At 37.7% G+C, this 14,045-nt stretch overlaps 1 protein-coding gene across 3 annotated transcripts in view; it reads right to left on the bottom strand.

Moving 5' to 3' along the window:
- Nucleotides 1–14,045, bottom strand: part of FSTL4 (follistatin like 4) — a 491,438-nt gene that overhangs the window by 76,758 nt on the left and 400,635 nt on the right. For all 3 annotated transcript variants that reach the window (XM_087955317.1, XM_087955319.1, XM_087955318.1), the window contains exon 7: nt 9,892–10,058. In XM_087955317.1, coding sequence (XP_087811443.1) covers nt 9,892–10,058 — 167 coding nt within the window. The remainder of the gene's footprint in view (nt 1–9,891; nt 10,059–14,045) is intronic.

Genomic DNA, 14,045 nt, shown 5'->3' with positions numbered 1-14,045 from the left:
TTTGTAAATACCTTCAGAATCAGCTCTCCAAGTTGTAAGTTGTTTTATCTTGTCCCAAAGTAGAGGGTGGATTTTGCTGCTCAGTTCCAGGTGTAGTGCTAGCAAATCTTTGTTTAACTGATCTAATCGGAATCTCTTACTGTGGAGCTCGCTCCGTAGTAAAGCCATTTCAGTTCTTTTCAGGATACGTTTCAGGATCCCCCATGGGATCACCACTGTCACCTGTCATTGCTAACCTGTTCATGGAAGAATTGAATCCAGAGCCCTGGCCAATGCCATCCTCAAACCCAAACTATGGTTAAGATACATCGATGACACATTCGTGATTTGGCCCCATGGACAAGAAAACCTAAACAATTTCCTAACACACCTAAACAGCGCACACCCCAAAATCAAGTTCACCATGGAAACAGAAACAAACAAACAACTACCATTCCTAGATGTACTAATCTACAAAAAACAGATGGCACACTAGGACACACCATATACCAGAAGAAAACACACACCAACCGCTACCTCAACGCCCAATCCCACCACCACCCAGCACAGATAAACTCCGTGGCTAAAACACTAATTACCAGAACCAAACGCCTGGCAGACAAGACACACATTAAGGCTGAACTATGCACCCTGACTAAAGTACTGACAGCCAACGGCTTCCACAAAAGCAAAATCACCAGCTTGATCCACAAAAACACACTGAAACATAATAGAGACCCAGAAGATGAACAGACCTATGGAACAGCTGTCCTGCCCTACATAAGAGGTACTACAGACAAAATTAGTAAGGTACTACACAGACATCACATCAGGACTGCCTTCAAAACAGACAGAAAAATAGCAGCCATCCTTAGCAACCCCAAAGATAAAATTGACCTGGAAAACCAAGGCGTATACGAAGTCCCCTGTGCATCATGCCCGGCCACATACATTGGACAGACCAATAGAAGAATAAGTACCCGCCTGGATGAACACAAAAATGCAGTCAAAAAGCTGGAACACACTTCCTCACTAGTCCAACACATGGAAGCTACAGGTCATAGCATCAACTTCAATGGCACCAAAACCCTGGCCACTATGGAAAACCCTAGCCACAGAGTCATCAGAGAAGCCATAGAGATTGAAAAAGACCAGAAAGCATGAACAGAAGAGATGATTCCACCAGGCTGTCAATCATTTGGAAGCCTGCACTCACAAACAAAAAATCTCCACACCACAAGCCAGGCAAACACCTGGGCACAAACAGATCCCCCTGATACCTCCAGCTCAAACACACCCCAACCAGGCACCCAGATGAAACCCAGCTTCCTAACTAATGATAGCCGTCCATTTACCCGAAGCCAAGCTGCACTAAAGACCTCCATTAAAGTAACACAATGCTGCCAGCCAATCAAGATACAAAAAGAGCCAAAAACAGACAGAAGATATCAGAAACACCCATCAAGCAGAACACAGCAAACTCCGAGACCAATAAACACAGACCAAGACTCCCAACCAATCAGGATGAAGAAAAACCATTCTGGCACAGCAATAGGCTGCCCCAAATTTAAATCTGAAACCACTGTAAAAGTCTGACCCACAGACGGACACAATACAGAAGCCTGATGATGGCAGATGAGATTCTGCTGAAACGTTGCTACAACTTTAAAAGAACTACAATGACGTGGGAAAATACCCGAACCAAGCCGAACACCATACATGTAAGTACCACGAAAACTTAAGAAAACAAATATCAAACCTCTACGGGAGGAAATAAACAGCCAGATCAAAACCTACGAAACTGGAAATTAAAAGAGCAGGAATACTATGTGACCTCCAATTCCTACGCAGCTGCAGAGACAACAATACTACACCAACCTGCTTCAAATTAACATTTCATCAAAGCACAGCAGCCACTAAACGTATCCTGAAAAGAACTGAAATGGCTTTACTACGGAACGAGCTCCACAGTAAGAGATTCCGATTAGATCAGTTAAACAAAGATTTGCTAGCACTACACCTGGAACTGAGCAGCAAAATCCACCCTCTACTTTGGGACAAGATAAAACAACTTACAACTTGGAGAGCTGATTCTGAAGGTATTTACAAACAGGAAAAATTATTGAAAAAATTAAAGAAATTAGAACATGACAAGAAAACCCCCAACAACTCACAACAACACCTGAAACAATTAGTGCACAACGTTTCCAACAGAGAACTCACCAAAACAGAAACAGATGTTCTAACCAAAGGATTCAATTATGCTATAGCACCCCAAAAATCCCCACAGAATCCATCATATGTGCAGTAGAATCCAGCCTAACTAAATTAAATACAGATGAAGCTGATAAAATAAGACACCAAGTTACCAATATCCTATGCACAAGCAAGCCACCCAAAAGCAACTTACAGAAAAATGAAATTAAAGCACTACAAACCCTGAAAAGAGATAGCAGCATAATCATCCTCCCAGCAGACAAAGGAAATGCCACTGTAGTAATGGACAGAAAAGACTACGAAACAAAATTGACAGACCTACTCCAAGACTCCACATACAAACCCATAAACACAGACCCAACCACATATCTGGAAAAATTAACCAAGAAGAAAATTATAACCAGCCACATAAGCAAAGAGATCCAACACACGATTATACCCAGAGAGAAATCTTCCAGATGCCCCAAACTATACGGCCTCCCAAAAATACACAAAGAAGGCATACCTCTCAGACCCATAGTCAGCTCCAGAGGAGCACCACTACAAAACCTAGCCAAATACCTAGCAAAGCAGCTACAGCCCCATGCTGAAACAGCAGCTTCACATGTACAAAACTCATACCACTTCTTGGAAATGATCAAAGATCTACACGTGGAGCAAGAAGATCTGCTTGTAAGTTTTGACGTGGTTTCCCTATTCACTCAAGTCCCGATAAAAGAGACCCTTGAAATCATCAAAAATAAATACCAACCAGCCAAACACCTCATGGAACTAACAGAACACTGCTTAACCAACACATATTTCATATACAAAGGACAAAGATACAAACAAATAGAAGGAGCCCCCATGGGATCACCACTGTCACCTGTCATTGCTAACCTGTTCATGGAAGAATTCGAATCCAGAGCCCTGGCCAATGCCATCCTCAAACCCAAACTATGGTTAAGATACATCGATGACACATTCGTGATTTGGCCCCATGGACAAGAAAACCTAAACAATTTCCTAACACACCTAAACAGCGCACACCCCAAAATCAAGTTCACCATGGAAACAGAAACAAACAAACAACTACCATTCCTAGATGTACTAATCTACAAAAAAACAGATGGCACACTAGGACACACCATATACCAGAAGAAAACACACACCAACCGCTACCTCAACGCCCAATCCCACCACCACCCAGCACAGATAAACTCCGTGGCTAAAACACTAATTACCAGAACCAAACGCCTGGCAGACAAGACACACATTAAGGCTGAACTATGCACCCTGACTAAAGTACTGACAGCCAACAGCTTCCACAAAAGCAAAATCACCAGCTCGATCCACAAAAACACACTGAAACATAATAGAGACCCAGAAGATGAACAGACCTATGGAACAGCTGTCCTGCCCTACATAAGAGGTACTACAGACAAAATTAGTAAGGTACTACACAGACATCACATCAGGACTGCCTTCAAAACAGACAGAAAAATAGCAGCCATCCTTAGCAACCCCAAAGATAAAATTGACCTGGAAAACCAAGGCGTATACGAAGTCCCCTGTGCATCATGCCCGGCCACATACATTGGACAGACCAATAGAAGAATAAGTACCCGCCTGGATGAACACAAAAATGCAGTCAAAAAGCTGGAACACACTTCCTCACTAGTCCAACACATGGAAGCTACAGGTCATAGCATCAACTTCAATGGCACCAAAACCCTGGCCACTATGGAAAACCCTAGCCACAGAGTCATCAGAGAAGCCATAGAGATTGAAAAAGACCAGAAAGCATGAACAGAAGAGATGATTCCACCAGGCTGTCAATCATTTGGAAGCCTGCACTCACAAACAAAAAAATCTCCACACCACAAGCCAGGCAAACACCTGGGCACAAACAGATCCCCCTGATACCTCCAGCTCAAACACACCCCAACCAGGCACCCAGATGAAACCCAGCTTCCTAACTAATGATAGCCGTCCATTTACCCGAAGCCAAGCTGCACTAAAGACCTCCATTAAAGTAACACAATGCTGCCAGCCAATCAAGATACAAAAAGAGCCAAAAACAGACAGAAGATATCAGAAACACCCATCAAGCAGAACACAGCAAACTCCGAGACCAATAAACACAGACCAAGACTCCCAACCAATCAGGATGAAGAAAAACCATTCTGGCACAGCAATAGGCTGCCCCAAATTTAAATCTGAAACCACTGTAAAAGTCTGACCCACAGACGGACACAATACAGAAGCCTGATGATGGCAGATGAGATTCTGCTGAAACGTTGCTACAACTTTAAAAGAACTACAATGACGTGGGAAAATACCCGAACCAAGCCGAACACATATATATATATATATATATATATATATATATATATATATATATATATATATATATATATATATATATATATATATATATATATATATTTCTTTTAGAGAAAATTGAAATGTGAGTATGAAAAGATAAATTCACAGTCTCAAATGAGCAGGCATTTCTTCTTCTTTCCTAAGATTTAGAGATGTTACTTAGCAAAGAGATTTAAAACAGCCCTATTTTCTCTTTAATTGGAGAATGTTCCCAGACCAGAAGCTCAGTGTATGGTGAGAAAGTAGTTCAGTCACGAAGACTTTTATTTATTTATTTATCTATCTATTTATTTATTTATTTAGTCAAGCAATTATAAGATAACAGGTATAAGTATAAACATAGTTATGGATACATGAAATGGATACATATACAAAAAATAAAAGAAAGAAAAATAAAAAAGAAACAATAGGACAGGCATGGTAGGCACGTTGGTGCGCTTATGCATGCCCCCTACAGACCTCTTAGAAAAAGGGTGAGGTCAATAGGAGACAGTCTAAGGTTAAAGTTTTTGGGGTTTGGGGAAGAAACCACAGAGTCAGGTAGAGTATTCCACACATTGACCACTCTGTTACTGAAGTTGTATTTCCTGCAATCAAGTTTGGTGCAGTTTACCTTGAGTTTGTATCTGTTGTGTGCTCTTGTATTGTTATGGTTGAAGCTGAAGTATTCATTGACAGGTAGGACATTGCAATGTATAATTTTATATACTATACTAAGATTGGACCGAAGGCGGTGTAGTTCTAGGTTTTCTAGGTCTAGAATTTCAAGTCTGCTGGCATAAGGTATTCTGCAACGAGTAGAGGAGTGGAGAACTCTTCTTATGAAATATTTCTGGACTTTCTCAACTGTGTTAATATCAGATACATAATGCGGGTTCCAGACTGATGAACTGTATTCGAGTGTTGGTCTAGCAAATGTTTTGTATGCTCTCGTTAGTAGTGTGATATTACCAGAGAAAAAGCTAAGTAGGATTAGGTTAACAACTCTTAATGCCTTTTTGGCTATGTAGTTACAGTGGGCTCTAGCACTTAGATCATTAGAGATGAGTACTCCAAGGTCCTTGTCAGAGTTTGGATCATCAACAAGGTCTTGACTATTCAGCTTGTATTTTATTTTCTGATTTTTTTTGCCAATATGTAAGACAGAGCATTTATTTGTTGAGATTTAAAGTTGCCATTTGTTTGACCATTCTGATACACAGTCGAGGTCTTTTTGAAGGGTAGCAGTATTGTCTAGGTGTTGAATAGCTTTACATTATCAGTGAAGAGAATGCAGTTGCTCTTAATATGATCACAGAGATCATTTATGTAGAGTATGAAGAGAGTTGGTCCTAGAACACTGCCTGGGGGACACCACTGTTGACAGGTACAGAATTTGATAGGACGCTCCCAATTTTGACCATTTGTTGTCTGTTTGACAACAATGCTTCTATCCAGTTATGCAGATGTCCAGAGATATCATAAGATTTTAGTTTTAGGAGTAGTTTGTTGGGTACCACTGAACCAAAGGCTTTACAGAAGTCTATGTCGATTGCGTTTATTGCTTTGCCCTGACCGAGTTGTGTAGTCCATATGTTTCTGCAGTGTAAGAGTTGCAGATTACAGGATAGTTTTTTTCTGAAACCAAATTGTTTATTAGAGAGTAGGTTGTTTATCCCTAAGTGGAGGATAATGGATTGGTGAATAATTGATTCCATGACTTTACAGGTGATGCAGCATAAAGAGATTGGTCTGTAATTTTCAACTAGGCTGGGGTCTCCCTTTTTGAAGATGGGGATGACTGTGGCTTGAGGCCATAGGTTTGGCAAGGAGCTGGTCCTGAAAGATTTTTCAAAGATTATGCTTAGAGGTTCAGCTATGGCAGTGGATAGCTTTTTTAAGAAGTAGGCACATATTCTGTCTGGTCCAATAGATAGAGATGGTTTCAGATTGCGTAATGCTTTTTCAACATTGTCTTCTGTAAAATCGATATGTATTGGATCATTGTAGTCATCTGTGGTTCAACTAGGAAATACAGGGCATGATCCATTGCTGTTTACAAATACTGAGCCAAAGAATGTATTAAAGAGGATGGCTTTAATGGTGTCGTTGTTGCAGTCTTTACCATTTGGTCTTTTCAGGGGTGGGATGGACCTTGAGTCTTTTAGTTTGTTGTTTACAAAATTGTAGAAAGCGCGGGTGGAATTGGTGCATAGAAGGTTTTCCTCTTGTTTAATGTGATAATTGGTGCATTCAGTCTTTATCTGGTGGCTTAAATTTTTGTGCTGGCTTTTGAAGTTTGCAACATGACCAGATTTGTTTTTCCGCCAAAGTGATTTCTGTTTGGATTGAAACTTCCTTATTGTTATGGGTAATTTGTTTTTTCTGGTTTTGGGAGTTGTTATTGGTACATATAGTTTGATGACTCTTTTGACTTCAAGTAAAAATATGTTGTAATGGTCTTCAACAGTATTACATCCAGTGAATAGAAATTGCCAATCAAGGGATGAGAGATCATTGTTTATAAGATCATAGTTGCCTTTTTTTAAAAGACGTGAAGCCAAAGGAAAGCAAACATAACCCAAGCTTGGGAGCAACTGCTTCAAAGAAAAGACCTGATGAGATAGAGCCAAAGATGGGGGGAAGAGGCCAACCAGTGTTTCCAAAGAAGGGGCTGAAGGAAGTATATGCTGTGGGCAACAGTCTGAGTGTAGAATTCCTCAAACCAGCTGCAGGAAGAGATGTCTGTAAGTGATGGGGGTAAAGAGAGGAAAGCACACCACAGATAATAAAATACCCAACATGTTCATGTGTTTCTATTTGAGTTTTTTTACAGTTTTATTGTGCTGTTTTTATTGAGTCATTATTGTTAGTTAGTTTATTTATTTATTTTATTTTTTATTTTATTTTATTTATTTATTTGATTTGATTTGATTTCTATAACCATCCATCCCAGAAAATGACTCTGGGTCACAATTCAGCTCACAATTTAATTTCACCCTGAGTTCCACCCTGAGTTATGTGTCAGTTGGACAGCTAGATAATATCAGATGAATAAATTAAGATAACAATGTTTTTAACTAATAACAAAATATGGATTTGTGAGAAAATGTGGAACATCAAAACTGTAGCTAGCCTTGTGAACATAAATACATAAGGAGTTCCTTTGGAGAAGCAATCCAGACCCCCCAACAAGGAGACCCAGATTGTGAGCTAATTAGTATCAGCCAGTTGCTTACCTTCTATATGTGACACAATCTCCAGTATGATACCTTGAGAGAAGAACATAGAAGGTAATTTGCCATTTAGACTGAAAGCAACAGTGCTATCCAAAATGAGGAAAATGTAAATGGGAAGGGAGGGAGGATAGCAACATATGCCCAAGGAGCAGGCCAGGCTAACCAATGGTCAACCTGTTAAACAAAAGCTGAAGTTGAAACATTAGAAATAATCTTGAAAAGTCTATTCAAAGGAGCTGAATGCCCTTCATGAGATCCATTTATCTCATGAAATTGCTTTTATTCCCTCTCCAGTGATCCTATCGTACCTCCTGAGAGATGCAAGACTTAAGACAAGACTTATTTAAAAACATGCAGCTTATGATTTCGATTATCAAGAGATCCATTTTTTTTAAACCTGGGCTCCTTCATCATAGATAGGAAATGTTGAAATGTTGAAAATGCAGAATTAATCTATGAGTAAATTATTTCAGATGGACCTGAAATAATTTGATCCATCCTTCTCTAGGTGTTAGATATTTTCCTAGTAAACTATACATGTTTAAAAGATATTTTAAATTTCCCTTTCAGGAAAATAAGAAACACATAAAATTACAAGACTTTTCCATTATTTATTTTTAAAATCATCCTTATTATTTTTTATTCTTAGGCAGACTACTATATGTATAACTATTGCATTAAACACTGCATGGCTGAAGAAAATGTGAGTTGTAAGTGTAATAAAATGAATACATGACTAAAAGTGGTTTCTTTTAATATGCATCCCAAATAGCTAAGGTATTCATTAGTATTAAATATTATTTTGTTAATTTAGGCAACCTTGAATATTAGGGACAAGGATAAAATGAATTAATTATATGAGTCATTCAGATGGTACTTTCGGAAGAGTTATGTGATGAAAATATTCAGGTCTTGGTAGATAAGAGAAATTACTGTGCAGCTTATAAGTCTCTCATTAAATAGTCGAGAGAAATGATTAATTTTAATTGCCAGTCAAAACAGTGCACAAAAGCAGCAGGCCACCCAAAAATAAATTACTCTCCTAATTTTAATTTTTGTTCACACTTAGAATTGGTGATTTATTGTCAAGTATTACTGATATTTATTTTGATGCATGTCATATACTTGCCTGTCTCTATTCAGGACAGACATGGATGTGGGGCATAACAACATCATTTATTTTGATATTATTTGATGGCTGTCTGTTAAATTTTGACAGGGCATTATTTCAATTGGAACATAATGTATGATTGTTTAAAAAATGTCCGAAAATGCCTCTAAACTTGTATGTGATTAAGTCGTGCCAGAAGCAGGGAAGATGTTCTTGAAGTTAAAAAGTACAATTAATCTCCTGTTATACTTCCAATTAACTAAATTGCTAGCCTTATTGTGAAAAGTAAAAATAAGCAATTGAGTTGCTGCTTGGGGCATCCTAAAAGACTGGGAATAGAAACAATGTAATTAAGTGACTTCAACTGCATTAAGAAGCATAGTTTCCCCTTATGCCTTTAAATATAACATGGAGTAATGCAGAATTGGACTTTAGCAGAAGAGAAATAAAGCACTATTTCCAACTGCTTGATTGTCCAATGTGACTTTTAGCCCAATTTAGAAAAGAGAATTTAGAAGAGTTAACAGAGGTGAGTAGGAGGAACTTCATGGTGTACAACAGCCTGTACATGTCCACTCTTTACAAATCTGTAAAGCAGATGTATCCTACCACTGATTTCATCAAAAAATAAATAGTAGAATGGTTTGATCTAATAAATAGCTGGAGGAAAGGGCTGAATCTGGATCAAAACTGGGCAAAGTTTTTAATCTGATTGTCACCATACTAAAATCTGGATCTCCCACACTTGCTTAAAGCACAGACTTGTAGCAGGGCTCATTTGCACATTCTAAACAAGGAGAAAATGAAGTGTACTGTCACAGGGTGGCTGGTAGGAGAGACACACTTGTTCACAAAAGGACTTCTCTTGGAGGGTATATAACATCCATGCAAACTGATGAGAATAAAGAACAACTAACTTCTCCAAAAACTTGAATGTTCATCCAAAGTACAGTATGTGAGATCTCCAATGTATAGTCATGATTACGACTGAAGACTTACGTTGATATCTTCCAAATCCAAGAAGTTCAACACAATCCCATTGTGTTTCCAGATGATTGGAGGCCTCAGAGGTCCGTGAATGGCACAAGTCAATACAGTGCTTAGTCCAACAGTTACTGTGGTAATGCTGACTTTCTGCTCTTCGGGGAGTATGAGTTGAACCACCTCTGTGAAAATAATCACAAAAGGCAATTTATTCTTTTTACTATCTCCTAAATAAAAACGATTAAGGGATTTTCAGGAATACCTAAAACATTGGCTGCCCCAAATATAAACCCAAATACTCCCTGCCCATTAGGTAATCCTCAAGGTTGTTAGACATAAGATAATATAAGTCTTACTAGCTTGCCGACATCAGATTCATATTAAAGAGATTAGCATATACTTTTCTTTCACATTTTTGAGAGGCAAATTTGTTTGGACTAATTGTTTCTCATGAAGAAATGTGAAACCTCCCTCTCATCCTTCCTTCTGTCTGTCTGTCTATCTGTCTGTCTATCTATCTATCTATCTATCTATCTATCTATCTATCTATCTATCTATCTATTTCTATTTCATCTGTCTGATTGGCAGAACTACCCAACTAAAACTTTTGGTATGATTCTAGGCAGCATATAGCAAAAACTTGCAATAAAGCAAAGACCTCCCACCTAATATTTAAAACATACCCAATATGTAAAATATAAAATGATAATCAAATACAATCTTAAAACCATCCAAAGATACTCTTTCTTAACTGGACTAAACCCCTTGGTGGAAAAGCCATATATAGCATATATGATCTGAATATAAACAAACAAACAAATAATCTAATAACCTGAAAAAATATTGTATATTGTACACTCAATTGTACATCCAGAAGTCCCAAATTAAATCCAAAATTGGGTTCCAATTTATCCATGGGGAAAAGACTTGTATTTCTAAGAATATGATAATATTTTTAATGTACTGTATTTCCCATTTATACTTGCAGATGAACTCATCCATAGATAAACTGTTCTTCAAAATTTTAACCAAAATACCATGAAAAAAGCAGGTTGGCTTTTCTGCAGGTTGCATATCTCTCATGGTATTTTGATAAAAATGTTGAGGGTTGGTTTCTCTATGGTTTGGTTTATCCATATGTGTATAAGATAGTTTTATTAAGATAGACAATGCTATGCCTATGACCTCTTATCCAAAGTCATCCAAATGACCTCTTACATCAGAAAATGATATTTTTCACCATGATTCTTTTCTAATTTCATTCCATTCTATTCTAATTACATGGTATTCTATTCCATTCTAAACTTCTTTGTATGAACTGGCTTTTGGTTTTTTTTTTATTATTTACTTGGCACTGCATTCTGATTAATACTACCAAAGAGAAAAATAATATAGCCAAAATTGTGATATCTGTACATTTTATCCCCTCAAAACTCCACAATAATAGCATTATTTGCATAGGTAACTGTTGTAAAATATGCCAACCACACTTTGCTTTGATGCATGAACAGGTAAGTTATTGATGGTGGAATTACTGTCAGTGGAAGAGAATGATTATTAAGCATTTTAACTAAATAGAATGAGAAGTGATGAAGTAATGTGGCAACTGTCAAATCTGAAACATTTATAGCTCTATCATTCCCTAGATATCTGTTCTTGACTCCAGACTATGCAACAGTTAAATGCTCCAAGTGGAACTTTCACATTACTAGCCCATTAAGTTGATATTTAAGAGGATAACTTATTATCACATACCATCTGATGCAATACTGATCTAGTCTGTGGTTGGCAAACAAACAATATAGCAAATACATGGACTTCAGGAGAAAGATACATGTAAAAATCATGCATATCACAGCAGCCAATTAAGCTGCAAATTTTCACTTGTCCAATAGAGGGAAGTCAAGAGATACAGAAAATTTTTAAGACATGAGGCTATTTTGTCATCACCTAGAAGTGTACAGCATAACTGTGGTAGCTCGAACCACATTAAATTGATCAGTGTCCACAGAAAATGGAATTGAGGATAAGTCCCTACAGGCTCAGAACATGAAGACCCTGACCCTGAAATGGAATTGAAAGAAGATTGTATTGCAGAAAGCAACGTAAAGAATGAAAAAAAAAAAGAATGAAAAAAAAGTGTAGAGAGACTTTCAGAAGAACAGATATTGGCTTCTGTGTGCCGTCATCCTTTTATTATATGTACTGGAGAATTAATGTGATTTTTGCTCCTGAATCTTAGCTCACAGCATCTATTTTTCTTGGATTTATCTATGGTTGGTCTACTGAGGGTTGAAAAGCTCAATAAATCATGTGCCAACAGGTGTCGTACATTGACAGTTGTGACGTATTTTTTGAGCGACAGGGAGTTGCAACAGAGGGATGAAAGAGCCACATGCAGCTCCAGAACTGCAGATTGCTGACCCCTGTGCTAGTGAGACAGTCCATCACTATTTACAGATTTAATGATTAACAGAGTTGGAAGGGACCTTGTAGATCATCTAGTCCAACCCACACCCTGTTGACCAGGCACTTTTCATACTTTTCATACATACTTACACCGTTGCACATGATCAAAATTTAGATGCTTGACAACTAGCATGCATTTATAACAGTTGCAGTGTCCTGGGGTCATGTGATCATCATTTGTAACCTTCCCAGCTAGCTTACGACAAACAAATCAATGAAGGAAGCTAGATTTGCTAGATGACCAAACAATTCACTTAACAACGGCAGTGATTCACTTAACAACTATAGCAAGAAAGGTCGTAAAAGGAATCAAGACTCACTTAACAACTTTCTTGCTTATCAATAGATATTTTGGGGCTCAAATGCGGTTGTAGGTCAAGTACTACCTGTACTGAACAGAGAGATGTTGGGTGGATATTGCTAAGTGAAAAACAACTATCATGTGATATAGAAGAAGAAAGACACTGGTGATTAACATTCCTGAAATAAGATCTTGGCTGGAATTTACAAAAGCTTTATCATGATTAAAAGGAACTGTTTGAAAGAATAAGTCTTTTTGACAACAGTAACAATGCTTTGAGAGTTGGTTTGTAGTGGTTACAGTACCAGGGTAGAAACCAAGAGATTGTGAGTTATAGGTCCACCTTAGGCAAAATTCCACCTGGATGATCTTGGGCTAGCCATTTTATCTCAGCACTAGGAAGCAGGCAATAGCAAACCACTTCTGAAATCTTTCCCCCAAAACTGCAAGGACTTGTCAAGACAATCACCAAGAGTCCAAACTGATTTGAAGGCATGCTCCCACAAAGACACAAGAAAGCAAAACTGTTGTCATGGTTCAAGCAAACAAGCAGCTTAGACTTTAAGTTGGGTGGAGAACCATTAATCACACATGCCCAACTTTTCTGTGACACACAAAACACAAGTTTCAGACTATCTTGGAAAGTAACTGTGAGCATATACCTAATTTTCTTTATAAGTGTCAGGGCTGATTAACCTTTAAAAGACACCGTCTGAAACTAATCCAGTCATCTACTCTTTACTGTTTCAGTTCCTTTCCCCTTTATTGATGAGCAGAGAAATTAAGAATCCACCTTGAAATACTGATCAGCGAACCTGACACAGCCTGGGCTTACTTGAGTAGCAAAATACTTTATCAATGTTCTGGTTGATATAAAGAAAAGATAGACCAGGTAATTGACATTTGCTCTTCAGAATGGCAGTAGCCTGATCAGACTATCCAGAGATATAATTCCTTTTTTCTTTCCTTCAAGCATCAATGTGCAAGTTGGTATGAATATTCAGTTCCATTAAAATTGTATCAAATTTCAGCAGGTATTATAGACATATAGAATATACTTAAAATAACTGTCTTATAGGGCATTTTACCAAATAGGAGGGATGATTTTTTAAAAAAGTCCACATACACAATCAAACTTTAAAGTATTTTACTCCAACAACTTTGCTAAAAATATAAGCTAAGTATATTAGTTTTTCATTTTGTTTTCAATGACCTGTCATCAATATCTCCCTTCAGTTATCATTTGTGTTTGAAAGCTTTCTAAATACAGATGTAATAATAGAAAATTGTTTCTGTAGTTTTATTAAATTAATTGAAAGGATACCATCTTCAATTTTAAAGCAACCTTGATTAGCCTTTTCTCAAAAAAACTATACATGTATTGTGAGACAGGCACCTT

This window comes from Notechis scutatus, chromosome 2, assembly GCF_049901735.1.
Source record: "Notechis scutatus isolate UNSWTSFEM ecotype Mainland chromosome 2, rNotScu1.2, whole genome shotgun sequence".
Classification (NCBI taxonomy): domain Eukaryota; kingdom Metazoa; phylum Chordata; class Lepidosauria; order Squamata; family Elapidae; genus Notechis; species Notechis scutatus.
This window is presented reverse-complemented; position numbering and strand designations above follow the sequence as displayed.